Consider the following 26,069-nt stretch of genomic DNA (forward strand, 5'->3'; position numbering starts at 1 on the left):
CGTGCGGCAGTCTCCGCAGCTCCAAAGTAGGAATAAACAATACTTTAACTACCTCACAGGATTGTTGTGAGGAGAAAACAGAACTGCGAAAGTGCTCTAAACAGTCAAAAGCTATTCAAAAAAAGGTATGACTCATATGGGGGGGAGGGGACAAAAACAATTTTGAGGGCAGAAAAGTTATTCCACTTTTAAAATCAATAGCCAGTTCTCATTCTTGCTGTTTTATTGAGTGAAATGTTAGGAAGAACCTTTATTGGCCAAGTTGATAACAAAACTATATCTGTGTATCCCCTTTTTTTGTTGCTAAGCATGCTTGCATTTTAAAAGAACACTGCTGTAGAAGTCTTTATATACCAACTTCTCTGAAAGCTAAAAAAAAAAAAAAAAAAGGTTCTGTAACGTGCTTGAAACAATCTGCCCAATGGAATAACCAACTTTTATCTTATGAAAAATAACTTACCAATGATGACCTGGAAGGCCAATGTCTGTAAGTGGCTGGTGTGTATGGATGGATGACACCACAGAAGTTTTAGTGACATCCAAGCATGCTGCTGAAACCGATGCATTTGAAAGAGCTGCAGAAATAACGCAAAATTTTGGTTTCATAAAAATCTACTCCTGTTTTAAAAGTATTTAACTCTGTAGAACCACAATTATGAAAAGCTCAGTAATGCTGCTAATGATATTTGTAAAATCTACCTTTAATGTAGTGCAATATTTTTATATCTACTGGGACAGGCAGTAGAGACATCACAGTTGTGCTTTAGTGCAGGGGAGGGGGGGGAAATCACTCCAAACAGCCTAGGGGATAGTGAGGTGTAAGGCTTCCATGAAAACAGTTGTATTCTATTACATTCCTGATGTAATCTTGCTGCCATGCTATGTTATCAATAGCTAAAAAATAATAAAAAAAACTACCACAGAAAACAAGAATATCTTCATTTGCTGACATCTGAAAGAGGTGATTGCTGCATCTCTCTGGAATTACTGCCTGGTTGAATTTGGCAATCAAGCTCTTCACAAAATGCCCTTTTGCTAAACAAAATTGCTATTTTGAAATTTGCCTAAAAGCATTAAGTTCTGGTTTTATGGTTGTTTTTGTAAGCTGTTAAATATCAGATGTATGGATTGGCCCTGCTATTTATTAGGAATTAGACTGCTTTCTGTATTTCTGGTATTTAGGTGAAGAACTAGATTAGACAATCAAGCTGAACAACATTTTGGCATTATTTTGATAGCAGAATTAATATGCTACATTTCCTAATATCAAACCCTGTACTCTTGAGTATCAGAGTATCTGAGATCCTATTGGCCACTTTATGATTTTGAGAGAGAAAAAAAAAAGCTGAAAATTGGAGGGTACTGTCAAGTTCTAAATTTATCTGGATTTTTTGAAAGGCAGTTTGAAAATAACTTGGCTATTGCTTATAAAGATAAGATCTTAATTTCCCTAAAAGTGAATAAATTTAAAATCACTTTAATTTAAAAATGTATTGTCTTTCTTTCTAAATTGAGATAATAACTTTCCTTTATTTAAAAGGGTTGGGGAAGGTTTAGAGCCCCTCTGAGTAAAACTGCCATTCTTTCTCACACCTGTGAATCTCATGCCTGAAAGTACACACCCTGAGTTGTGTAGATTCCAGGGCCCTGTGGGCTCACCTTGTGGAAGAGCTTAGTTACTTCTGTCAGAGTTATTTGTTCACAACAGTCAGGAAAACAGTCTAACTTGAGAAATGCAAGAATAACTTACTGGGCTTTTCCACATTGACACCATGGGACTAGTTACAGATTTCAATTTAAAGCCAAAAAGTAGGGTTCAGACTAACCTGAATTTTAACTGATGCCTGCAAGCAGAGAAGAATAGTTTTTAATTAGATATTCACAGTCAAAACAATACCTCATGCATGTTATTCCAATGATCATGTCTGGCTTATAAAGGAATACAAACAGGCACAGTAGTGTTCAGAAGATTTATTAAGGAAACTAGCTAAAACATGTAAGCACATACACTTAGCAGTTGAAAGAATTGAATATTCTTTGCTACCTCATTTATGTTTTTGTATCTATTTTGGTAGGTACAAACATAACCCACCGCTGCTCAAGAAAACATTCAGGGAGCTGTATGTTCACAGTTCTGATACACACATTAAAAGAAAAAAAGCCTCACTTCACAGTCTTGCTAACCTCAGAATATTAGTCATATAAAAGACCTTGCAATTTTTTCCCCTCTCAAATAAAAATGATACTTTTGCTCCCAAAACAGTTCTGAAAAACTCATGTCTTTTACGTTCTCTCTAGAGATCAACAGTGGGCATGCCTCTACCAGTCATTCTTGAAGAACTGAAGGCAAGAATGAGATTGGAATAAATCATTCAGTATTGTATACTGGTCAGGGGGATCCATGAACCCTCTTAAGAGAACTGATCTGTAGCACGTTCTTTAAGGGTCTCCCCAGTGGGAATAGAAAACAGTCCTGCCGTCATACATTAGCCATATGAGAGTGCTTCTAGAGACATCTTACAAAGTCACAGATTTGTGTAAATTGCCCAGTGCAAATATGTGAGTAGGAAACTTCCTTTCTTCCACCACGCTGCACTTGAAAGCCAGATTTCAAATGCTTCGAAGCCCCACATAAAATTTCATAAAGCAAATGGAAACAAAGTACTAGCTAGTCTAAAGTTCTTTGCTCCTTGTCCAAGTTAACAGAAACACAATTTTAACTTAACAAAGTACAGACATTAGGTAATTTTTGTTGATTGCAAAGCTACAGAATTAACAAGTATTAACAAATATCTGAGACATTCTATACTATCTGCACACTCCAATCACATCTCATACAAAACCTGATGTCAACGGACAGTGCTAACACAGTATTTGCTGTTAAATTGAAAAGGCACGTCAATGTTGTCATGCTTAGAAAAACCACATTACACAGCACTAGATGATATAATAATAGACAGTTCTAGATGTTTCTAGGATTTTTCTGAAAGGGAATGTGTCCTGACCTATTATTTTTACCTGTTTTCCTAACGTAATTCAAGATAATTTCATTCCTCCTCCATCTTTACTTAAAATTTGTTTTCACATTGATGTGAACAACCTTCAGAAGTCTAAAAAATAATAATTGCAATTCAAAATTTAATTGGTTCCTAGAAAACACTTGGATGACCTCATAACAGGTCAAGAATGTAGTCTAATTTTTTTGACATAGCAGCTATTAGCCTTTTAAATTTCTAAAAGCTGATGGTATAAGGTATTATCTACCCTCAATTTTCTTTCATTCTAAGACAAGTATATATTTTAAAGGGAACACTAGTTCATAACTTATACTTTTGGGTGCTTTTCTCTGCTTTCAGAACATTTACTATTTTTTCCTATTGGCTTTAGTGTCTGCTGCCAGCCACATGACCTGTAAACATATAATTTACAACCATCTGTTTCCAGGTAGATGATTCCGTAGAAAATTAATGCCAGCTACGATTTATGGGTAAGTCCAAAAAATGACGGCTCAAGTTCCTGTCCTCTGCCTTTGAGATAACTAGACTTTAGCTCATAAATATATTGATAGTAATTACAAGTTAACCCCACTCAATGTCACTACATCATATGCTGTCTTATTTAATTCTATTTTTCAGACTTCCTTCTAGTTTCTCAGCGTTGGAAGTGTCTCGGAGATAATGTGTGCTTTAATTTTAAACACTCATTACCAGTATTCAGAAAAAAATATAAGATTTTTTTGCCCAAGTGTTCATGAATGTAAGTTTTTTAAAAATTATATTTGATTTGGATTCAAATATTTATAGATTTACACTATATCTATTTCGTCAAAATATATTGTATAATATTTAATAAAATCAAATACATAAAATAAAGTTTTCAACACTATTTATACAAACCCCTAGAAAAGCTGCTTTTTCTTTATAAGGCTGTTGGCAATCAATCACAACCACGGAGAAGACTGAATAACCTCTGGTTGTTTTGCTTTCACCAGGGGTGAATGGTATGACTAAGACAGTTCTGGAGGAGTCGTTTCACCGGAAACACGGTTTTATACAATTAAATACTTTGATGACTTTTGAGGATCTCAGTCACTTTCAGATTCTTCATCATCACCAATCGGATACGACTGGATATTATTCTGGGTGTACATTTTGGTCTTAATGGGGCAGTTGTGATCCATGAGAATAGCCTGGAAGAGAGCAAAGTGCAGATACATTAACCCTGTTTCACAAAGATAAAATAACCTACTATTTTCAAGGATTACTAGAGTTGGAAAGCTATAGATTATGCCACCCACTGTCAATCAGTCCGGTGCAACTGCCAGGTGCCTGCAGTGCAACTGCCAGGTGTCTGTCCCAGAAGCCCTGGAGTTCCACATTCCACAGTCTGTGAGGATTCCAGATAACAGAAGGTAGTATAGAAGGGGGTCTCTGCCAGGGGCTACATCATGTAGTCCAGTTAGGGCAACTTGTAAGCTATGAGGCGAGGGCTATGCAGGCTACATTTAGGAAGAGTTCTATTTAGCATCTTGGAATTGGGATGGAGGAGGGGGTCCTGGAGGTCACCCAGTCCAACTGCTGCTCACGGATTTCACGGTGGCAACACCCTTAATAAGATGAACTACACCCTTAACGAGATGAACTTCTGTTGGAAATGGACCTGAGGCTAACTCCCTCCATTGTTTCTATATCTGGAGCCAGTTCCAATTCCAGGCATTTTCACAAAGACCATTGCCACGGCCCCTTAAGTTTTCCTACACTAAACGTCACGTCTTTTTCATAAGTGGCATTTCCACAGCGCCTCTCCCTAAATCCTGAATGTCTTCCCCTAGCTCAAATGTAGAATTTAAAACCAACCAACTCTTAGGAACATAAAAATCTTGTGTCTTCTCGTTACTGAAAACTAAACAGTCCATTGATCCTCAATTGATAAACATCCTCAAAACATACTTGTAATCATTACTCCTCTTGAAAAACGTGCAGACCAAGCATGCTGTCTGCAAATACAGCAGCCCCTTATCATGCCAGGACCACGCAGAGGGTTCTTGCTGCAATACCTCAGCTTCATGAGAACTCTATGTGGGAGGCTGATAACTGTCTGTGTAGGCACAGAGGTTAAACAACACGGCCATGGGCATACAGCTAAAATGGGGCAGCGATGCGCCAGCCAGCCTTATGCCAAAGTCGGTTCCCACACTGCTCCATGGTAGAGGCAGAGGAATACAAAACACCATACAACAGGACACTGGTACAACTAAAGGAGATTCTCCTATGAGGTGTGTCTTTTGGAGTTTCCGCTACATAAACTATTCCCCCAATACCTTTTAATGCAGTGTGAAAATCTACATGGAAACCTTTATCTGTTAAAATTTATCTTATGTTAACCTCTTACAACCTATCTTGGTGTTTGTCAGTTACTCCCCGCCCAGGTCTTGTCCCACACATTTGATAACTTCTCTGACTCCACTCAGTGCTAACCCATTTATCGCTTACCAAGAAATTCTAAAATCTGCTTGGGTGATATGTTAAGATAACGACTTCCTTGACCCTCTAAGTCAGGCTGTCAGCTCAGCTTGTCAGCTGCAAATTTAACTTTTTTTTTTTAAATGCTTCGTGCCAAGTGAATTAATATATGTATTTAATAAAGAGCTCAATTTCTAAAACTCAATAACTGAGGCAACAGATGCTGTACACCAGGACCATTCTCCCCATATGGATGTGTCCTTGTTACACAAAAGGTTTAACCCCCGAAGAGATCAACGTCTTACCTCCCCAGGGTAGTGATCCTCAAAGAAACATAGGAATCACTTGGCGGGGGAGGGGAAGTTAAACATGAAATCCCAGGCCCCTAACCTTTCATGCCAGTGGTGTGTGTCTGTCTACATGCCATGAGAAGCACTGCCTCAGTGAGATGGTATTATCTAGAAGTATAGCAGAGCGGTATGGCTGCCAACAGCTTGCTGGGCACCTGCTCCCATGCCCCTAAGCTCCTATACGAGCAACTCAGTGACTTCATGGCGAGAGAAGGACAGGTGCCACAGCACTTACAGGTGGAATGCTCGCTGTGGGTGAAGTGCTCAAGGACAGCTGTACGGAGGAGATAGGATATAGGCTGAACCTTGAAGGATGGGAAGGATGTCCACAGCAAGAATCATCCACTCAGTGAACCACTATGTAGAACAGGGACATGGGCGCTGCAGTGGTTCCATCAGTTAAGTGGCTGACTTGATTTCAGTTCAGGTCATGATCTCAGGGTTATGAGATCGAGCCCCACAGTGGGCTCCATGCTCACCAGGGACTCTACCTGTAATTCTCTCTCCCTCAGCCTCTGACCCCTCTCCTCTCACCCGCTAGCACACTTGCTCACTCTCAGTCTCTCTCTAAAAAACAAATATAAAATAAAAACCAGGGACACTAAGCCAGCCTGGCCGCCACAGATGTGGTGATGATGAGGCACACAGTGAGATATTATTAGAAAGCCCAACCAGAGCCAGATTGCAGGGCCAAGTAAGGGGCCTTGATCACTGGCCCATGCACAGCAATACAGCCTTGGGAGGGATAGCCATCAGTCTACCCTACTCATAACTGCCTTCTCTCGCCCTGAGACCTAACTCTGTATAACATGTAGACTTCTTAAGGACCCCGAAACTTAACACTGGGCAGGCACGTAGTATGGATTCAAAAAGCTGTGTTGCAAGGGAAGAAGTTCAATCAGACTGGTGATGGCATCAAACAGACTTCAGTGGTCAGAAGTTATCAATGCAGCCAAACCACATTTGTACACAAAGCCTATCTCAGATAAATAAGTTTTTGGTTTTTTTTTTTTTTTTAAATACTGTTTTGTAGCTTTTAAAACCTAGTTTACTGGCTCCTGAACCTCTTGAAAGATTATGTGACAGTTCTGCTTTTTATAACAAGTTATAAGCCAGACAGCAGATGTAATATTCCCAAAGTGCCAGGAACAAAGAGGAGTGAAGGTCAAGTGGGTAAGTCAAGTGCACAAGGGCCAGGAAGAACCCGGTTCAGGGAGCCGCCAGGTAATTGAAGCCAGCCCTCTGCTGGGCACGTCTGACTCTACTGAAGACCAGAGAGAAAGTAGGAGAGTGTTTGAATCCAGAGCACAGTCCAGTTACTGAGAGTTAAACCCCTGCCAAATGCTTGGCTTCCTATCAGACACCGAGCAGAGTGAGGATCTCCAAAGTGGTAAAACCGTTGTTGGACTAAATGAAGTATACAAATTAGGCAAACACACAGCTGGGATACAGTACAAGCACTGAGTAAAGCCCTCCAGACTTCAAGATTATGAGATGCCAGTTTGAATGCTTGAAAGTTTTATTTACCATATCTAAAAAAAAAAAAAAAATCGTGATCTTTTTACATATCTACTGTGTAAATGCCCTGCAAAGGGACACATTTCTATAAATAGATTATAACATGCAGGTCCTTGCCTGGCTCCCTGCATTCAGAAAAGAGTCTCTAGAACAACTATTGAGAGAGCCCAGAGTCACCCAGGAAAAGCAAGCTGCAATCTCAAACACCGACTTTCCTGTCTGGGCCACAACTAGAAACTTCAGGAGTAAGATATAAAAAAATGTGCCCTATCTTCAAAAATAATTCTTCAAATCTGAAAAAAAAATCCCTATCATCACACAGCTAATTCTCAACTGGATGTTCTGAGAGTCATGGGCTGCTTGTCATTGTGTGCAACTAAACCACAGCTGGCCTCAAATGGCAGGATGGGCATTTCTTAACTTGCAGAGGGACCTGAGTAACAAACAGGCTTTTTCCTCCACCCGTACTGATTATTTCAAAATAAACAAACAGGGGCGCCTGGGAGGCTCAGTCGGTTAAGTGTCTGCCTTCAGTTCCAGTCATGATCTCGGGGTTCCTGGGACCGAGCCCCATATCGGGCTCCCTGCTGCGGGGAGTCTGCTTCTCCCTCTCCCTCCGCCCCTCCCCCTGCACATGTGTGCTCTCTCTCACTCTGATGAATGGATAAAATCTTAAAAAAGAAAAAAGTACCAAACAGAAGAAAAGCTCAAGTGCTGCCACACCAGTTGATGCTTCTACAGTTGCGGCCCCATGAAAACAGTATTTGATCTTTAATATAAAAGAGCTTAAGTCCAAACACGGCATTTTCAGAATGCTGCTTAATGAAAGAATTGTTTTTTATGGTTTATAGGTCTTATTCCAGCTTTCCTGTCCCCCTGCATTTGGTAACTGCTCATCCTGAAGGCCAGCACCGGTCAGTATTGGATTTTCTCAAGTGAGCAGTAATCAATTCTTTCCTACATGGCACACTGCTGTCCCCGCCTCGCACCCCTTGATCATTAGGTTCCTTCCTGCTCCGCTTGCTCCATGAGAAGGCAGCAGCCGCTGGCCATCCTCAGACGTTACCATTACACTGGGCAAATGGAACCCAGTGAGATACCTGCTATCATGGGCAGCAATTATGGGCAGCGAGATGCACATTTTCTCAAGTTTTTAATGATTCCTCTTGCTAGGCATTTATTAAGGATTTTGACATTTTATAGTGAAAGTGGCTTTCCGGAAGCCTGCAATTGTTGCTTTGGCTTTACATTGTCTCTTCCACTTCCTTTGGCATTTTTAAGTGAACTAAAGCCCTGATTTACAAGAGGGAAGAGAAGACACACCAGGGCCTGCCTCCTGCCCCTGCCAGGGGGGACCCCCCCTGCTCATCCTCAGCCCTCACTCATTTCCTCCAACACCTCAGATAAGCCATCATGCTGCTGCTGACACACAGATAACACAACAGCTGCTAACGTCTGCTGCTTGGCTACGGAAGCCCGTTCAGCAGTTCTGGGGTCTCAGGAGCAAAAGGAAGCTCTCGCCTCACAGAGGGGCCTTGGGTGGATACAGGGGACCTCTGGGCTGACAGTAAATGAGAGTATTAGGTAAAAGCTAGAAACAAGTGTGGGGTGGTAGTAGAAATGGTAACACATTTACTGAGCATTTACTGTGTGCTAAGCTCGGGGCTAAGCACTCTGTGGGATTCTCCTCTGAGTCCACCGAGCAACCCAATGAGGCAGGTGCTCTCATTTCCCCAGCTGACAGTTTTGGTGCCAAGGCCATGCTAGCCCTTCACTATCTCCCAAGAATCTTAAACAGTCTCCTGGGTGGCAGGAGCATCTGTAGATGATTTATCTTTTTTTGGTAGAGAGAGTTGGGAGTAACCTTCATTTGGCCTTAATCAAATTGATATGATGGCAAGGAATGACAGTTTTTAGTCATTGCACTGAGAATTTTCTGACTCTGATTTGGGCAAGGTACCCTGTGGGGGTCAGGCTGAAAGACAAGTCAGATGAACAATAAAAGCACTATGGTTGCTCAGAACTAGAGGCATTTAAGCAAGAGGAAGGAAAAAAAGGGTGGTTTTCATTGGAACATTTCCACAACACCTTTCACTCCTTTTCTTTCAGTTGAATGGATCATAAGTAATTCAAAATTACCTAGTTACACCCTATATAATAAAGGGCATAAGACCAGTGCTCCATACTGAATATATTTTTAAAATATATTGAAGGAATTGATGAATGCAAAGAATGCACCAAATAAATAAATGGCTGCACATAACCTAAACTTTACAGTCTGTGATTGTTTTTGAACCCACTTTTGGGGGAAAATCATAAAAGGGCAGTTCAAGAAATGCCAAAGCACCAAGACCCATTTCAGTTCAACCATCAGAACTTCTGATATACCCCCAAGAGAACATTACAACATTACATAGCCACTCATAATCACAAAATACTGTCTCTCCTCACCTGGTTATCTTATTCATTCTTAATCTAAATCACTCTTCTTCCAGCTAGATGAGTACCCATCACCATGTGAGGTTTTAAAAACTTCACTACAAGGTATCAATACTTAGAATCAGTAAGTAAATCTGTTCAGAAGAGGAACGCCTTCTACTCATTAGTGTATCTTTCATCTAGTTATGATTCTGGTTATGAAATTGTTAATTTAAAGGTTACCTATGCTCACGTGTGCCCAAAGATACATATACAATAGTTTTCCAAAATGCTCTGTTATCTACACCAAAACCATCTCCAGAAGCTTATGTAGCAAGGACTAAAACACCATTACTAAAAGCAGTAAGGCTTAGGAGAAAAACACATAGCATCAAAAATGGCTAATCTTGGTGCAGGTGGAAAAAAAAATCAAGATTTTCAAGAACTAAAGAAAATTACATCGAACTACCCCATGTCTGGCTGACAAAAGAGCTGTACAGACTGCCAACCTACAAACAAAAGTCATTTCATTCTTCATATTTATAAACATAATGCTTGATTAGTAAAGGAAGTATGGCCTAAGTGGTATAAACTCAAAAGGAACTGTTACCATTTATGTTTAGGGAGTTCTGCCCAAAAGGAGCAGAATATATTTTATAACTAAGTCATGGAGAAACTATCCAGAAGACCAAGAAACACTTGACTGCATCCTAAAATTTTCTTACCATCTTTTCTTCCTTGGCAGGTGGACTTCGAAGAAAAAAGCAGAGAGGAGCAAAAAGAATATCAATTATTCCAATAATGGTCATGAGCCATGGAAATCCAATTGCCTTTGCGATAGCCCCACCAGCAGAAGGACCTTTCAGGAAACAGAGAATTAGATCAAGCTCTCTCCAGATGTCTCATAGATAGAAAGATACAACAAGTTAAATAATTTTCAATCAGCATTACCATCCATTAAGCTAAACAGTTGTTTTGAAAGCCTGCATCCTTACCTATGGCATATCCCATACAGAACGCCACATCTGCAATGGCATACACACTGCCGTAGACGGACACATGCCGCAGGTCGACCAGGTAGCCCATGATGGGCATCATTGACGAATCCACCATTCCTGTGGACAGTTAGGGAACATGGTCTGTGGAAAACGGATGTAACCCGAAAATGCGGGGAATACCAGGGACTGTGTCCTAACCTCACAAGCCCACCAGCTCTTCCCCAATTGTCATCACCACCTGTGAGTCTCGAGGCAGGCTGCCTAAGGCATACCCTTCACTAAAGACAGACTGCAGGTCACTGAGCTGGGACTGGAACCCAGGCCACCTTACCCCATCTGGCCTCCACTGTCTGAAGGGCTCATCTTCCTGGGGAGGGCACCCAGCCCTCTGGTGACTCACAGACCAGGCTTCACATTGAGTGGAGCACTGGCTACTGGTTGTGTGGCACCCTCACTCACTTCGAGCTGCTGCTATCCAGATTAACTCTCTTCTAGTCGATAGGCCCCTTACCTTCACCCAGGGGGCACACCTATAAGCCTCATACACCCCCGTCCCCATCCACACGCCCTGGCCTCACATGTGGACCATAAGAAGCTGGAAAGTATCAGGGAAGACAGGAAGGAATTAGAATATGTAGGGGCCTTGTGGGGGGTGACCCTGGCCTGCTCAGGAACAGATAAAGAGGTCTGCTAATCTGCGGCTCACACACACACACACACACACACACACACACCACCAAGGCCACATTAGAATCTCTTGTTCCTTCAACAGTCAGGGACAGGCAGCACAAAGAAAGAGCATGTGTGTTCAGAGTCCTGGGCTCAAGTCCCTGGCAGGGTGAGCATGGCCATTCCTCATCTCTCTGAACACTGGCTTACCCATCCATAAAATGGTGCAGATAATGATGGGCTAAGACAAGACTGTCTCTGTGGACAACACCTCCAGCAGAGTACTCAAATCTTAGTCCCCTCTTCTCCACCAACTAGATAGCAAGAAGAGGAGGGAAGTTTCTTTCATTCAATTCATATTTGGTGATCCCCTAATATGTGGAAGTTGCTGGGGACATGGGGTGAATAAAATGGACAGAAGAGTTGGATGGGCCCCAAAGAGTTGAAAAATAAATTACAGCTGTCACTGACACCACTGGAGTAGGTAGGTGCTGTGGGGAGGATAAACCTAAGCCCACCTGGGGCTCCTTTCTCTCTTTCCACAGTACCCACTCAAAGATTCAATTCTTGCCTTTAGCCTGTGATAGATTTAGCATTGATTTCTAGTATGACCCATCTGTATATTACAAAAGAGAAACAAACGTAGACTTTTTACCCAAAATATTCACAAGTCTGTTCTTAACATATTCTTGTTCCTCGCATTTCAAATACTCATCCCTTTGCCAGTGATTCCGCAGCACACGTAATCATGAATACATCAGCCAACCTCTTCTATACCAAACCTTATAAAAAACTACATGTGCAGTCTCTGTCCCCCAGATTCACTGGAGCAGGTCTGTGCACAGATCTGAGCCCAAACACACGTGCTCTGGTTGAGGGATTCTCTTGTTTGCCCAAGGGCAGCAACGGAGTATCCGTTTGCTTCTGTAAATATCAGGCTTTTAAAAATACTGGTTTTCAGGAAATAAATGACTAGTATAGAGAAGCAAGGATCTGTCTGTAGACAATCAACAGGCTGTACTTGAGCTTGGCTGCCTACAGCCTCTGCTCAAGCTTCCAGAAATTTTAGGTTGAGGAACGACAGTCTGCCCAAATAAGAGGAAATCCTTCCCAGTAATGGGGGAAACAAAGTTTTAAATTTAGGCCTAAGGTTACATGACTTACCAATTGCAAAACCAACTCCAAAGTTGGGAGCTATGAGTCCATAGATGTTTTTGGCAAAAGGAATCTGTGAGAGGAAATAAACATTATACTAGAATCATGACATCCAATGGTAAATCTGGGAAAATATAAAAGACATAATTTCTCTAGCCTGGTGTGTGTATTCCCTTCTGAAGGAAATGGGGGGAAGGAGGTGGATGGAGTTTGGGGAGAATCAGGTTCTCCAAGTCTTTGAATTGAAGCTGAAATGGATTTTGTGACCACCAAGAAAAACTTGCTAACTGCTATAGTTGAGGTTGGCCTTGACCACACTCCATTTCTGACAAGGACCAGAAGGCCTCACTTAAGGTAGATACTGGCCATTGGTAGAAGGTGTTTTATTCTAGAAAAACATCTTGCTATTGTTTCCGGCTAGTTATCTGAAAGTGTTTTAAGACACTGTAATGTTTAAGATGATGGGGGTGGAGTAGGTAGTGACATGCACACTATCCAACAAAACATACTAAATAACCTCCAGCTGACATAAAATGTAAATATCCCTTGGAGAATCTTGTCCAAAATGTGTCAGACGATAAAAAAAAAGTTGAGGAAAATGGAAGACGTAATAAAAACAAATGTCAACAAATTTCAAACAGCTATAAAAGGTTTCCTGGGGATTCTTGCCCAAAGCAAAAGTTTTATTTACAGATCATTGCCGCTTGTCAAATACCATCTTTTACTCACACATAAAATGCTGATTCCAACAATTATCATTCCTAGAAGAGCACAAAGCCACCTATCAAAAAAAAACAACAACAACAAAAAAAACAGTGCCTTTAATAAATGACCACTCTAAGTTTTTTTCCCCAGGCCAAATTTTCAACAGAAATCAAAACAATTGCTTCTGATAACTAAGGTAGAAACATCTAGAATTTGCTTTAAAAAGCTACATTATTTTTTTTTAAAGCTACATTATTATGACGGAGTGAGCGTTGTCCGCATTTCATCTTACCTCCCCATTTTGTGTGCGAGCATCCCAAAAATATTGGTTCCAATGAGATAAGAGATACTAGCTGGCAAGAAAGCAATGCCTGTAAATTTATGAAAAGGACACCTTATCAGTATTGATTATCAGTCAAGTGTTAGAAAAAGTAATAATTGTCAGACACCACGATGGTGATTAGAGCCGATGAGAGAAGCCCTGGGGCCTGCACCCAAGCAGCTAATATCCGGCGGCTGACGGGTCCAGACTGGACCCCACCTGCTTTATCCGGCCTCACAAAGCTGCTGAGACGCTCCAGAAATGAAATTCATTCCTCTATCAGCAGCTCCAATCTTGCCTGGTGGCAGCTTCACACACGGCCTGGTGTGGGCACTCTGCGCCGTAGGAGCTGGTCCCTGAGAGCCCCCATGGGCCATGAGCAGGGTGCCACCCACCCCCAGCCTCACCCCCGTGTTGCTTTACCAGAGAGGTAAGACACGAGCATTGAAAAAAAAAATGGGGAACATGAAGGACATAGAACAAAATTGAAATGATTCCAAACCCCATCACTCAGAAAATGACCATGGTGACCTCCTCCTGTAAGTTTATACACACAAGTTTACACACACAGATCAATGCATGTGCATGAGATTTTAAGAAAACAAAACAAAACATGGGTTTATACTATTGTTCTACATCCTGCTTCTTTCAACTAGCTTTATGAGCATCTTTCCATGCCTAAAAAAAATAATAATAAATGTCTATGTGGTCATTTTTGGGGTGGCCAAGTCATATGACTGGCATTGTCATGTTCAAGGTTCTATGCTCTCCCAGAGACCTGGCACCCCTGGGCCAAGCCTGGGCCAATTTCCAGCAGCTGGTGGAGTGGCTGCCTTGAAAGTCGTCTCTGCATTGAACAGAAAGCCCTCTTCGAGTCAGACCAGCCCAGCTGCCCCTGATAGGGACCTGTCCCTATCAGCTCCCTGTGGTCCCCATCTGCTATCAGGACAGTAGGACAATCTCTTCGAAAGACGGCTTTTCAAACTTCATACTTTTAGTGTTCTTCTTGAGCTCTGCTGTACCAGATTTGATTCTAAGCCTTGCCCACAAATGGTGAAGCTGCTTTGTCTGCGATCATAGGACTGCGTAAGCTAGACATGCACGCTAGCTACTAGAGGGTCAGGGCTACTCAAAGTGCACAGGGCCTGAGGCCCTGCCTGTCCCTGCTGCCCACCAGCATGCAGCTAAGGGTGATGTTGCCCCTTCAAGGATCCAGCAGCCTCCCTGTACCTCCGTACGTACTAATGCAAGCCATCAAGCCCTCCAGAGAGGTCGAGCCTTCCAGCACGGGAAGGACTTCAAACTGATTAGGTCCAGGAGCTAAATGCAAAACCAAATCATTCTAGGCTTAGTGATCTGGGAAATAATAATAAAGAGCAATCTCATCTCATGTTCCAGGAAACCGTTTCCATCACACTTGGCAATCTGGGTGGCCAAATAATTGTTGGGTGTAATCAGATTCAGCAAACAGTACTGATAGCGCGGCCCCGGCTCACTGCTACGGCAGAAGACAATGACCACAACGTGGCTCTGGTCACCATGAGAGCGTCTTCAAAGGAAGGAATCAGATGACGTCTGCACTGGGACGTGGCTACATTAGGGACGTTAACAAATGTATGAAGGCAGTGCTCTGGGAACCCAGGAGCTCCCCAAAGCAGCTGGTAATTAAGCCTCATCTCAACGCAACATAGTAGAGTCAGGAGACCTAAGAAATCATGAAGGCCTTTGTCCCAGGATGAGTATCTCTGGGGTTTAGGGAGGGGGTACATGAAAGGAGGAGGCAAAGTATAAGATCAAAACCAGCACAGGTACCGTGATAAAGAGCCACCAACACTGGGCCTCAGTGTCAGAGAAACAAAACGAAAATGGAGGGGGAGGGCCTTGACCCCATCTAGGAAGGCACCTGCTATTCCTCCCGGACAATTACTGCTCTTGAGGATGGAAGTCCCAGATTGGAAGATCCAGTTTTTCCAGAAAAGCTTGACCTCCATGTTCCTACATGAAACCTCTTGGGATTTGTAAATGCTGACAACTAATTTTTAAAAACATAAAGCTCTCGCAGGCTGACACCCAAAACCTACGTATGGGCTGAGCCCGGTCCACAGGCACCGCTGTCAACTGGGGCCAAAGAAAGTGATTGCCAAGAACCTGGCCAGGAGCCCTGCTTCCTGGTGTATCTCAGCACAGGATGAAGACAGAGCGTCGGTGCGGGGTTGCCAGCGTGCTCCAGGGGAAGCCGCAGACCAGCTACAGCCTCCTGACCTACAGGTGGGGCACGGAGCTCACACGTGGGACCTGCGGGGGGGGCGCACCTTGTGTTCCACAGACAGCAAACGCTCTCTCAGCAAATCCAGTTTCACGATCCTCCAGCACGGGGTGCAAGGCATGACAGTGGGTCACTGTAACCTCTTAGAGCCTGGGACGCCGCGCACATGGCGTAGGAAGGCTCGGAGGTTCAAGTGACAAACAGCCCTCCCGGGCTGACTCCCCTGCCTGGGCCCTCTGCGTGAGCTCCAGCTTACTCGCATCTCGCCCTGGCCCTTCCCCAGGCTGCACTGGGCCCCCAGGGGCAGGGACCACTTCACCTGTTCCCACGGCCCAGCTCCCAGTCCCCACGGCACAAAGGAGGTGCTCAGGACACGGCTGAGCACTTAGAGAAAACATCCTGGGTGAAGACATGCACATCACAGAACCAAACATGTTGAAGGAGGCCGCTGTCGCTTGAGGGCAGGCCCACGCGGTCTTTGGACCTCAGGCTCCAAGCTCCCGACTGCTGTTGTGACACAGCATCAGCATCCTCTGCATCGCCAGGGCCCCCGCTGCAGTACACAGCCCCCAGAACCTGTTCTAGGCACTCAGAGAAACTTCAGTGTGCCTCTTGCAGCAGAGGTGCAAGAGGAGTCCAGCTAGCTTTGCTGCCTGGTGTCCCAAGAGGAGCCCAGCTAGCTTTGCTCAGAGACCCACTGCTCTTCCAGGCAGCTCTTTAAAGGACGGCTGCTACTAGGGGCAGGTGTCTAAACACCAAGCCCTAAGGCTTCCCACCACTTCCCCCCACTGGTCCTGCTGTGCATTCCAGAGCCAAGAGAAGCCGCCTTCCCCCTCCTTCCCCAGTCCAGCCACCAGCTCAAGAGAATGCATCCCAGCCACAGTTTGGCTTCCCGGTGAACCACCACCAGGGCTTTGGGGCGCCCCTAGTGACTAGATATCTACTGCCACTCTTCTGTACAAGCTCCAAATTACCTCACCTTGAAACACGGCACCCAGAACCCACCCAGCCCAGCTCCATGCTGGGTGCCCAACACATGACCCCTGGCACCTCAGGGAAGAAGGACCAAGTGAATCTCAGGGCTGGCTCCACCGTCTGGCCCCTGGATCACTCCTGGCTCTGGAGGTAGTAGCATCCATTCTGCACCCCTGGGGCCCCGGCTCACACAGCTCCATGTGGCTCATGTCACCACGACCTGCGCTCCCTCCAGGTCCCCGCCTGCCGTCATGGGGCGTCTGCAACCGTAGGGCAGGACCCTACGTTCTCACCATAGGGATCCCTCCATGTCCCTTTCAGACCTTCATTGGAGCCTAGGGAGACCTTTGGGAATCTGTCACCAACTAGCCAACTTTGTCCCTCCAAAATCTGTATCACCTGCAAGTGCAACAGGAAGTCTTGTCCACCTTGGCCCGACACGACGGGAACAGTACCGACAGGATGGCCTGCACACAGTGCCTGCGGCCACACGTGTGAGCCTCTCCCTCTGCTGGGCTGCTGTCTCCTTCCAGGGGCGGCTGCACCCCTTCACGCACCTCTGCACATATGAGAAAGTTCACCCACAGGGATCATCTGCCCATCCCTGTGCTTTCATGGTAAGCCTGGCCTCGGCCACTGGCTTGACGGTACAAGAGGGCTCAAACCCCAACGAAGCCCACAAGGAGCCAATGTTGGACATGTAGCCCCAGAAGTGATGGTGGGATGGTCTTCTTCTGAGCTCTGGATGACTCATTCCTTAGGTCCCCAAGGGCTCGGTCAAGAACCAGAACAGGGCATGGTCCCAGTTTGCCCTATCCTAAGGGAGACGCAGGAGGCTGAAGTCCTCACATCCCAGAGCCACAGCATTCAGCAATCATCTTGCTCTTGGGGACCCCGCCAGGCTGGCACAGCACGTGCCCCAAGGTCATCGCTGGCTGGGAACCGAGTGATTCCCCTGCTGAGCAGGCAAGTATCCTATCCCCTCCGGCTGTACCAGCACATCTCCTTAAGGAGCCAGAAGAAAGAGTTCAGCTCCACTCTTCTCTGGGGCCCATTCCCCAGACCTTAAGTTCCGTTTTGGGGTTTGGAGGCCTTACCATGAACTGAGTTCCTAAGCCTCCTGGTGTCGAGGAAAGGTCATCTGACCCCAGACTGGAGTTGAAAGAGAGATGCCATGAAATGATTCTCTCCCCGCCAACCCCAAAGTCAGAGCCACCCCCAAGGGGCAGGGGTGTCTGGGGGACAGACTCACAAGGGAGCCCTCTGGAGTGTCGATGGGCTACCACCTACCTCCTCGAAAAACTATGGCCCAAAACGCAGCGTTCAACAAAAGCAATCATGTGTCACCCATGCAGCTGGTAAGACTGTTTTGCTTTGACTTCAAATCTTAGAGTTTTTTTTCCCAGAAAGGATGAGGGGCGTGTTCCCTTCACACTAAGGACAACATGGCAAAAGAGGCAGAGATAGGGAATCTCTTGTGTCTCTGTGGCAGGAAGGGAGTGATCTCACGGTGAGAGGTGTGGCCAGCAGGGCGGGGAGGGGGGGCTGGGGGGGGACATCTGGCCTCAGAGATAAGCCCAAGGAGAGGATCTCCTGATAACATCGAGGTGGCCTGGGCCTGCCATCTACCCGGAAGGCCCAGGGACTGATGGACTTTGAGGACTTTAGAAAGCAAGCCTCGGGCTGCGTCTGGAGAGGGAGGGGGCATTGGGGCGGAGGTGCCTGGCTCATGGCCCAGATGCACCAAGCAGGAGAGGAAGTCAGGTGGGGGCATCGGAAACACTGCAAGAGTGGCTCGGCCCAAGAGCGCTTGCAAAGCGAATACAGGAGCTCTGGGGACGCGCGGCAGGTGCGGGCACCTTGTGGCCCGGGGTCAAGGGCCCCAGACCACCAGGGGGAGAAGCAGCGCCGCAGGGTTACCACCCTCAGCAGCAATGGGATGTGAAGAGCGGCATCTCATCTCTTGCAAAACTGCTTTTCATTAACTCCGGTTAGAAAAAGATCTTCCGGGGAGGGCCAGGGGCTCAATGGTGGATTGTTTGTCTTCAACTCAGGGTGTGATTGTGGGGTCCTGGGATCGAGTCCCACATGGGCTCTCTGCAGGGAGCCTGCTTCTCCCTCTGCCTGTGTCTCTGTGTCTCTCTGTGTGTCTCTCATGAATAAACAAATCAAATATTTAAAAGAAAGAGAGAGAGAGGAAGAAGAAAGAAAGAAAGAGAAAGAAAGAAAGAAAAAAAGAAAGAAAGAAAGGGAAAGGAAGGAAGGAAGGAAGGAAGGAAGGAAGGAAGGAAGGAAGGAAGAAAGAAAGAAAGAAAGAAAGAAAGAAAGAAAGAAAGAAAGAAAGAAAGAAAGAAAGAAAGTAAAAAAAAAAAAAAAGAGTCTTTCCCTCTGCAAAGTGATGTGCTTTCTCTGGCAGCTTCCAGTCTTTGGGGTTTCTTCTTTGTCTCCCCTGCCAGGAGGTTCTGAGTTTTGATTTCTAAGAACTAGCCCTAGTTTTGTTCCAAGAATTCTTTCTCCTTCACGGAGAGACTCTTGCTGTTGGGGCTTGTTTTGGATTCTGCTTTGTGACATGACTTCTATACCCTAAAACTCACCCTGCTCAAGCATGCAGTTCAGTGGTTTTTAGCAGAGTCACAGGGTGTTGCAACCATCACCACTGTTTGATTCCAAAATACTTTATCACCCCAAAGAGAAACCCACCCATTGGCAGTCCCAGTCTCATCCTGCTCAATCCCAAGCAATCTGGGACTTTTTAATGAAGGATTATTTGGTGAAAGAAAACAGTGATTCAGTGAAGCGCCCCATAAGGACTGGGGTAGGGACAAGTCTGAAGGAGGAAGCAGGATCTGGTAAGACACCACTGCAGAGGGGATAGAAACTTGTTTGTGAGGGAAGGCGGGGGACACCAAAAATCGCAGCTTCACTTGCCAACCAAAGATGGCAATTTATAAGCCAAGAGAGCTAGGAAAAGAAAATAAGTCCCCGGGAAGGATCATCAATAAATTCTTAAAGAAAAAGGTATGTGGAAAAAAAAAAAAGAAAAGAAAAAGAAAAAGGTATGTGTGCAGGGACAAGCTGTCAGACATTAAACAATGTTCTAAAATTCCAGGAATCAAATAGGAGGGTACTGACAGAGGAATTCATCTCCACACATGGAACAGAAAAGAGAACCCAAGAACAGACCCAAGAACACACAGTAAGTATGATAAAGGTGGGAAAAATCATGTGGGCTCCTGAGACAACTGGCTGGCCATACAGAAAAATGTTAACACCAAATCCTTAACACAACCCCGTACCTAAGTTAAGTCTATGTAAATCGAAGATGTTTATGTATAAAACAGATCATAAATTAGGGGAAAACATGGATGAAAAAAATAATCTCTACATGGGAAAGATCTCACCAGAGCTTCACTCCGATGACAAGGACATGAAGGGGCAAATTGCTAACCCTGACTAGTGGCATCTTAAATGTTCTGAGTGTGTGTGTGTAGGGGGGGAACCCATTCGTAAACTCAAAAGACATACAACAAAATGACGGCCATATTTGTAAAACATCTGATAAAGAATATCAATATATAAAGAATATTTAAAATCAGTAAGGACACATAACTCCACAGAAAAAAAGTTGGCAAAAAATATTAAGAAATCCACAATACAGGAAATAGAAATGGCTAAAACATGAAAAGATGCTCAATTGTACTCGAAGAATTTGTAAAAATAAATCAAAATGAGACACACACACACACCCCACCTCATATGCAACTGGGAAAAACTGACAGTACTGGTGTTAGTGCAATATTACCAATTACCAAACACCCATTGAACTTTCAGGATTTGCACACAGATACACTTCTAAACACGAACAGGAAGATGTGTAAGAATATCTTGCTACAGTATGGTTTCTAAATGGCAAAAACCGGAACTAACCCAAATGTCCAACAATAGGACTTGGCAGAAAATTTATGGTATAACCTTAAAATAGAACAATATCCGAGTATTAAAAATGAATGATGGGCTTCCAGCTAAACAGGGCAGATGGAATCTAGAGGTTTTTCTCCATTCCCATTGCAAATTCTGTTTAAAATTTAGTAAAGGAACAACAACAAAAAACTCTACACCTTCCCCTCGAAGTCCAAAAACAGACAAAATATAAAAAGAGAAAAGGCAATGAGAAGGAAAAATAAGCAGAGGGAGAACAGTGAGGGACACAACAGAGAACACTGGAACCTTCCACCTGCACATGGAGAAGCCAACAGGAAGCAACAGCTTTTGTACCTCCAAACCTAGAACATTCAGGAACTGAAGGCTCCGGGTACTGTGAATGTAAGGCTGAGGCTATCAACTGGAAAGAGAGCTGAAAGGCTGTTTTATTTTTTATTTTTTTATTTTATTTTTATTTTTTGAAAGGCTGTTTTAAAAGTACATGGACTCTCCAGCTCTCAATCACTCACCCTGGCAGGAGGCAGCTTCTTTAAAGAAACTAACTGAATTGGCCCAGAGACCCCAGGCAGCACAGAGACCAGAGATAACACAAGAGGCTGAGTTGGGAAGTGAGTGGAAGTCTTCCTACTAAACAGGAAGAGGTTGTTATTTCAACAACCCTTCCACACATACAAAACCACTCAGTAAATATGAAAGGGCTCTTCAAATTTATGAGGACACCAATTACAAAAATCCAATAGGCAGTTTAGAAAATGAAGAAATCAGTGGAAATAAGAAAAGGCAAGATAAGAAATCAAAAGGATAAAACACAGAGGGTCCAACATTGAACCAAGAGTAATAATAAAAGAAAATGGAGTACAGGAGAGAATTCATTAAAGAAATAATCAAAATGGTTTCCCAGGACTAAAAGGAACAGGTTCCCACGTGAGCAGGCTAACCAAACACGTGCCCAGTAGAGTAGAAGAAAACAGACCTCACTGCAAAAACCATCATGGATGCTCATAACCTAAAGAGGAAGAGATCCTTCCAGCTCTTACAGAGGATGGGGAATGAGAAGGACACTAGCCTCCTCAATGGCAACCCTGAACACTAGAGCACAATAGGACAGAGGCCTTAAAACAGAAGAAAAATAATTTCCAATCCAAGACTCATATACTCAAATAGACTAAATCAACCAAAAATAGAGAATAGATATGTTTGTAGATATGCAGGATCTCTGAAAACTTTACCTGCCACGCACCATCTCTCAGAAAGCGGCTAGAGGGATGTGTTCCATCATAATGACGGAGTAAACCAAGAGAAAGGAACATAGAGGAGAAGGATACAGGAAACAGAAAAGAGGCAAAGATGTCCAGACAATGGAAGAAGAAAGTCCTAGGATGACCTAGTGAATAAGCCTAGACTGGAGCAAGACAGAGTAATGTGGGACAAATGTCCACAAACAAGCAAAAAGACAAATAGGTTAGGCTTGCCGGTGTACTTGGCCACATTTAGAAGGCCTTTCACCTCTGCCAGAGAATTTGAGAATATGTTCATAAATGCTACCTTGAAAACTAAGAAAATGGAAAAAAACATGGCAATGACTAACTTTAGGAAAAATAGAAGTCCGTAAAAAGAAGTAATCACAAAACTCTATATATAGCTCTTCTTTGAACAATATTTGCATAGTCACAATGGCAATCTGAATACCATTGTAACCCGCAAACATAACTGTTTTAGGAAAACAGAAGTTGAGAAAACAGGTGAGTTGGTGGATATTTTCAGGTGGAATAATAATGGAATTAATCTCCATCTAACATATTAGGGAGCTGACAGAAAATGTCAGAAATTGGAGAACTTTAAAAAAACAGAAGTTACACATATTTAGAGACATAAATTAGCAGAAGAAACAACTAAAGGCATTAAAGAGGATCAAATCTGAGGAAGGGGGTTGGTGATGGGGAGGCATGGGATAAGGACTGTTGGCTTTCTCATTATAATTCTAGTCATAGTATTTAACTTAAACATTAAGTACATGTGTAATTGATTAAAATTCTAATTTAATTAATTTTGAAAATTAAATCTACCCATTCTGAAATGGACACATGAACAAACAAAAGGTCACACAGTGATACAACTGGCAAGATTCCACTTGGCTTCAACTTTTAAGCATGGCAATAAATGCAGAACCATCTAGAAAAAAAACAGAACTATTAACAATGAATCTCATAGAGGACTGGGCTGGGAGGAAAAAGGTGAACACGAGATTTTAAGATTTACTTTCTGGATTTGTGTACTTTTGGCTTTTTAAAAAATATTTTATTTATTTATTTGACACAGGGAGGGAGGGAGAGAGGGAGAGAGTGAGCCCAAGCAGGGAAAGCAGCAGAGGGAGAGGGAGAACAAGCTCTTCGCTGAGCAGGGAGCTGACCTGGGGCTTGATCTCAGGACCCCAGGATCATGACCTGAGCCAAAGGCAGATGCTTAACCAACTAAGCCTCCCAGGCACCCCAACTGTTTTTTTAATAATAAAGCATGTATTACTTGTAAATTAAAAATGTTAAAATTCACCCTCTTAAATCCTGTGTGTTGTTAGCCTCTTTCACATAAATTTTATTGCTGTCCACATACATTTAACATAACTAGTCTAATTCAGAAACATGGGAAGACACTGAATATATTTTTGCTCTCTCATTTCTGCCCAGGTGTGATGCCTCTATGTTAATTCTGTATCCCATCAGGGATAATTAAAAAAAAAAAAAACTGGGGCCGAAACAGACCCCAAAGCTCATTGCTACCCTAAGCGCTGACCCCACTAAGTGTCAAACAGAAACAATCATTTTATTATCCTGGTACCTGCAGATTGGCTGGGCAACAATGATAGGATTCACCCCAAGGACAAAAGTTCTGGAATCAGAAGCTGCCCTAGTCCTTACCCAGCTGCCACTTTCGGGAACACATGGTCTCCATCATCCAGATGGGCAGGGCTGGCTCCAGCATGGCAATCCCCATGTTTGCAAAGCAGATGGACCCTTCAAGGGAGGAGGACGGTTAGTGTGCTTCTGTTTTGCTTCTTGAGCATCCCCTCCTGATTCCAAACACAGTTAAACCCGCATGCCCACAGCCAGAACAATCCACTTGGATGCTCAGAACTTCTCCTTTTGTGAGGAAAAGCTGTTATTCACAGGTCAAGGGGATAGTGAGGAGGCTGGGTTTATTATTACTATCATCATCATTGTTATTCTTATCAAAGAACAATTAAATATTATGTTAAATCCGTTAAAATGAAATACTAACAATTAAAATTAAATATTAAATTCAAACAAAGCATTAAGAAAAACTTTTTTCAAACTAGAATCCCAGAGTCATAAAGGAACTGGAGGGAGCTGTAGACGTTATTGGATGACCCATCCCAACCTATTAGCGAAGGAGTTCCAATTTATTAACGAAGTAACTTGCCTGAGGCCACCCACCAGTGTGGGCCACTTCCAGGCCACACACAGACCCCAGCAACTGGAGGCTCCTGCACCCAAGTTTTACTGTGCAAGGAACACAGACATTTCTAAAGATGCCCTGGGATGCCCCAAAACTCAGTGCTTTCGGTACAGGTGTGCTGTTGAGGGATATTTTTTTAATCCACTATACACATAGAGTATTTCTGCAAATATCCATTACCACCCTGTTAACCAGAAGGTAGAGCCATCGGGAAAGAAGATGCACAGAGCTGTTCCCCACTGTGCTGGGAGCTTCCTGTGCTGTGTCCCCAAGAACCTCTAATTTGCCTGAATCCTGATTCAAACGACATTGTGCAATGGTGAGTAAGGTGGTCACATGACGAAGAAAGGTCTTCTCCATACTTTTTTTTTTTCATGCTTTGTGACATTACAGGTGGAACAGAGAAAGGATGCTGACGTGACTGGCTCCCCTCACCTGCCTGCTGTTTTCCCAGATTCGGTGTTTGTCTATTTGCCGTCTACTAACTAGGGCCAAACTGACACAGTTGTTCTATCTCCCCTGTGACCCGGGGCCCACACTCTGAACCCCTCCTGGTCCAACTCTCGCACAGCAAACCGACACCCCTGCCCTGAATCCACCCCGGGACCAGGCACCAGGCATGCAGGGACAGCCCCCAGGCCCCAAAGCCTGCCCATCCTAAGCTGCTCCCCCAGGCCTGCCTTGCCTTCCCCATGCAAACCTCTGACCTAGGAAACTTGCTGCTTCCTCAGGAGGCCCTGAGTGGCGTAGCATGCCTCCTTTTCACAGGAAATGTAATAAAATCTCCTTTCAATAGCACTGATCTCTCCGCGTTATCACTCAGTCACCTTCACCAGTTAAAATCCCACCACAACAAATAAGACACGTCGCCTGGCCCCCAATTCCCTGAGCCAAGGCTGCCTGGAAGTGTGACCGCCTGATAGTCAGTGCTGGGTGGATCTTTCCTCTCTGAGTCAGGGTGAGACGATGAGGGTCAAAGAAAGCCCGAGGCAGGGGGTGCTGGGCTTCAGGGAGTCCCACTCTCACCATACACCTCCTCACTCCCCCTCAGACAACCCGGGCTCCATGGGCACCTGGGTGTTGGAATTGTCCCTGCATCTTACTGGGGGCACAGAGAGGTCCCCCTGCATTAGGAGGTCACCACACCAGGTTTGCAATGCTTTGGCTGACAGGTATGATGGAGAGGGTCTAGACCAGGGTTACACAGGTGCCCCCCTGACCAAATCTAGCAGCGGGCGGCCAGCCTGGGGCATAAAAAGGCTACACTGGAATGCTCTGAGGTAGGGGCATGGATCCAGTTCAGCCAGACTCTCCCAGCCTGACCAGCGTTCATGACCACTGCTTAAACAAATGTACCCCTAACTGCATCTGATGCCACACTTCAGGGCTGCCCTCTCCTGACCTGACCCCAGGCCCGGTGCTGACCAGTGTCCAGACCCAGGCAGCATAACCGGTCTCCTGTTCGGCAGCCCCAGGCCTACATCACCAAGCTGGTCTTGGAGAGACAGTCTCTTGGATGAATGACGCCCATTACCCTCCCACAAGCCATAGAACCAGGGCTTCCTCTGAATCCATCTAGACCAAGAACCCAAAGATGGGACCTTCTGTAGACAAGGGCGGTTTCCCAGCAGCCTCTGGGGTAGTGCACAGAGTGACCTCTCCACAGGAGGGAGCTGTCCTCTGGGGCTGTGCTGTCAGCCTGAATCCATGCATGCCCAGGTGACTCAGACCACCCACCTACGATGCCTGCAGTGAGGCCACGGACTCCTTCCAGAAGTTCACGGCCACACAGCGATGGCCACCGACACAAATAAA

The 26,069-nt window shown here is 44.5% G+C and overlaps 1 protein-coding gene and 1 long non-coding RNA gene across 7 annotated transcripts in view; one reads left to right on the forward strand and one right to left on the reverse strand.

Annotated features, from left to right (window-relative positions):
* Positions 1 to 26,069, reverse strand: part of SLC18A2 (solute carrier family 18 member A2) — a 114,670-nt gene that overhangs the window by 74,459 nt on the left and 14,142 nt on the right. For 5 of the 6 annotated variants that reach the window (XM_077877486.1, XM_077877481.1, XM_077877484.1 and 2 more), the window contains exons 10-18: positions 23,696 to 23,791; positions 13,568 to 13,646; positions 13,300 to 13,351; positions 12,580 to 12,643; positions 10,744 to 10,863; positions 10,474 to 10,607; positions 3,897 to 4,189; positions 1,827 to 1,844; positions 461 to 575 (exon numbers count right to left, since the gene is read on the reverse strand). In XM_077877486.1, coding sequence (XP_077733612.1) covers positions 4,085 to 4,189; positions 10,474 to 10,607; positions 10,744 to 10,863; positions 12,580 to 12,643; positions 13,300 to 13,351; positions 13,568 to 13,646; positions 23,696 to 23,791 — 650 coding nt within the window. In that variant the 3' untranslated portion in view covers positions 461 to 575; positions 1,827 to 1,844; positions 3,897 to 4,084. The remainder of the gene's footprint in view (positions 1 to 460; positions 576 to 1,826; positions 1,845 to 3,896; positions 4,190 to 10,473; positions 10,608 to 10,743; positions 10,864 to 12,579; positions 12,644 to 13,299; positions 13,352 to 13,567; positions 13,647 to 23,695; positions 23,792 to 26,069) is intronic. The other variant, XM_077877485.1, reaches the window with a different exon arrangement.
* LOC144301053 (uncharacterized) lies at positions 36 to 25,052 on the forward strand. The gene is made up of 4 exons (XR_013367794.1): positions 36 to 3,756; positions 10,494 to 18,196; positions 19,948 to 20,034; positions 24,648 to 25,052. It is a non-coding gene; the product is annotated as an uncharacterized LOC144301053 (long non-coding RNA).

This window comes from Canis aureus, chromosome 29, assembly GCF_053574225.1.
Source record: "Canis aureus isolate CA01 chromosome 29, VMU_Caureus_v.1.0, whole genome shotgun sequence".
Classification (NCBI taxonomy): Eukaryota; Metazoa; Chordata; class Mammalia; order Carnivora; family Canidae; genus Canis; species Canis aureus.